The 2,938-nt window shown below is 38.0% G+C and overlaps 1 protein-coding gene across 3 annotated transcripts in view; it reads left to right on the top strand.

Moving 5' to 3' along the window:
- Positions 1–2,938, top strand: part of LOC110442193 (failed axon connections homolog) — a 36,788-nt gene that overhangs the window by 24,668 nt on the left and 9,182 nt on the right. For 2 of the 3 annotated variants that reach the window (XM_021485694.1, XM_021485701.1), the window contains 2 exons: positions 1,337–1,460; positions 2,590–2,792. In XM_021485694.1, coding sequence (XP_021341369.1) covers positions 1,337–1,460; positions 2,590–2,792 — 327 coding nt within the window. Of the gene's footprint in view, positions 1–215; positions 606–1,336; positions 1,461–2,589; positions 2,793–2,938 lie in introns of those variants that run through there. The other variant, XM_021485687.1, reaches the window with a different exon arrangement.

The raw sequence follows: 2,938 nt of genomic DNA, 5'->3' as shown, positions 1-2,938 counted from the left end.
TCAACATTGCTCCATGCATAAATGACAACTTGGCTTGCCATACTTTGCTCCCAAGATGTTGTTCTTGGCCGGTTCGGATGGAAAGATGGATATCAAATATTGGGATTTTGTTATGAGATTAAATAGTAATTAATTGTGGTCTCATATGTTTAATATTTTGCTCAGTCGCTATCCAGATTGACCCATAATGACTCGGATGTAAAACAACAAACTCTACCCAAAGTTGTCGTCCCTTAAACTCACTTACTGTTTGTCAGTGTAAGGAACGATAACTCTGGGTAGAGTGCTGTCGTTCTATTGTCACTGTGTGAAGGAGTTTACTCGCATTTACCTCATTGCTGAATCCCACACAGAGGAGATAACTGCCGATTTTTTTAACAAACAATATTCTGCCATTATCTACTGGTTCGGCCTAATCATAGCACGGCTTTTCGATATGCGATGATCTAGTTTGTGACCTTTACCATAAATAACATGGCGCTGTCCAAAGTAACGGATGCGATTTTAGACCTTCCCGTGAGTGTGAAGGCTGTGGGCGGGGCTGTGCTCGCAGGGGCAACGCTAGCTGTTGTTTGGAGGGGTCGTTGGGCCCGTCAAACCAACAAGTATGTCTTATTTAGTTTGTACATTCGTTAAATGATATAAATAGATTCTCTAATAAACAGGTGCTGTAGTATTGTTAGCTTCATATCTCTCTACAGCTCCAGCCCTTTGACGAGTTTACCTTCATCTTAAGGTGGCTCGACCCTAGGAAATACCCGTTATTCTTATCGTATTTACGTTTCGTGTATCAGCATTTCAATACCGTTGTGTAGATTATAATAACACCTAGTAATTACTATTGATACATGTGTGCGACTATGATACGTCGCAAACACGACATCGAGACGTTACTCGGACATGTGTGTGTAGTGGACCGATATATACCTATATGACATAGATTGACCGCTAGGAAGTTACTGACTCGGAACAAGATGATTTTAAGATTTGTGTATTAAATGAAATATTTGCTAGTTTAATTAATAATGATTCTATTTCTTATTGTTGTTATATTTCCGAACAATGCCAAACCCCCCAAAACAGGACAATTGACAACAAATCAAGTTTTTTCCAAAACCCATTACCATTTATCAGAAGCCATATTATTGTGTGTAAGTTTCAGCTGATTTGGCTGACTCAGTGTGAAGCTTTGGTGGAGTGTCCTTAATGAAATATCAAATACTACATGTAGCTGAGACCGTTTTCATGGTCTCGATAAGCGACAAAACTTATCTGTCACGATGTTTCCATAATGTTTTGAGACGTTTTCAATCGAATTGATGATTGTTTCCAACAGGAAGGTATACCCTCGGGATACAATTGTTATCCATCAGATGGGACGTGGTCCTCACGTGCCCAGTCTTACGCCCTTTGCTATTAAGTTAGAGACGTACTTCCGGATGGAGGGCATTCCCTACCAGGTATGTATTCTCACGTGTTTCCCGGGACAGTTAATCAAAATTCTGTTCTCCTCAGTACATATTTTTTTTTCTTGTTGCAATAGAATATGTTTTGATATTTTACAAACATGAATAACCACGATTTCAGGGCGTGCGCTCAGTTTATACCATACAGTACCTGAAAATGATGATTCTTTATCGCTTCCGATTGTTGACATTAAAATTAAGTGTTTACCGCATACATGACCACAGATTAACCTATTTAGATGCGATAGTTTTTCTTTAACGCTAGTAAGAATGAGAAACCATAGTAGCATTAGATAATTGCTACCTACGTCAGGGGAAAACAAATCATAATTAGTGGTGTCTATTTTATTCTCCGTCGTTGTAAATTATATTTGATTGTCAAAATCTTTTTAGCCCACTAATATCAGATGATGGGCCGTTCAAAACACCCTTCGTGTGTCGTCTGTTCTTCCATCTGTCGTTAAACAATTTTAGAATTCAATGTCTGTTTTTGCTTTTTCTCAGAAAGTACTCGAAGGATATTCTTTAAACAAATAAGTTTCTTGCTTTCCGTAGTTGTTCGTATTTAATTTTGTGTTAGGATGATCGGAAAACCAAAATGGCCGAGAGACCAGAATCTTGAATATTGATAACTTAAGTTTATTAGCACTATACTCAGAAAGCATTCGAGGGATATTTCTCAAATTTTACATATAGTCTGTTTTTATGCAAATATTAGTAACACTAGTTGTGATTTCCGGCTGGAGATCGTCATACAGCTGTGATTCACGGCTGGTTGTTATCACACAAAATTAAATTTCCGGCTGGTTGTAGTCACATAAACTGTGATTTCCGTTTGGATCTAGTCACATAAACTGTGATTTCTGGATGGATATTTTCCGTCTTGTTGTAGTCACGCAAACATACACATTGCGATTTTCAGATGGAGGTATTCACACGGAGTGAAGCTGTCCGACTAAATGAATATCCGAAAGGGGGAAGCGTAACATAGCAGGTTATTGCCGCCTGGTGATATTGACATTATAGTACTTCCATTTGGCTCCTACTTTGCTAAAAATCTGTTTAAAAAAATGTATGTAATTAATTGGTAACATTGCTTTGAACTGTATATTTTGTGTTGCAGACAGAACATAGTTTGTTTAGGAAAAGTAAGAAAACTAAAAAGATACCCTTTTTGATGTACAATGATGAAGAAGTGCCAGATAGCGAGTTTATCCTGGAGTTCCTTAGTAAGGAAAAGAACTTTGACCTGCATAAGGGCCTCACAGAGGAACAGATCGGAATCGGCAGGGCTTTCCAGAGAATGACAGAGGAAAATACTTACTGGTAGGATAGCATGTTGTCATATCATAAGTAAGACTGGGACAATATAAGCTGGTAAGCTAGAATTGTGTTTTAGTATATCAAATCATAAGTTAGCATTGAACAATACCTGCTTGTTAGCTAGCAGTTAGCCTGGGACAATACATGTT

Source organism: Mizuhopecten yessoensis, unplaced genomic scaffold (assembly GCF_002113885.1).
Source record: "Mizuhopecten yessoensis strain PY_sf001 unplaced genomic scaffold, ASM211388v2 scaffold1883, whole genome shotgun sequence".
In the NCBI taxonomy this organism is placed as follows: Eukaryota; Metazoa; Mollusca; class Bivalvia; order Pectinida; family Pectinidae; genus Mizuhopecten; species Mizuhopecten yessoensis.
Note: the sequence above shows the minus strand (reverse complement) of the source record. Positions and strands in the feature narration are given on the sequence as shown.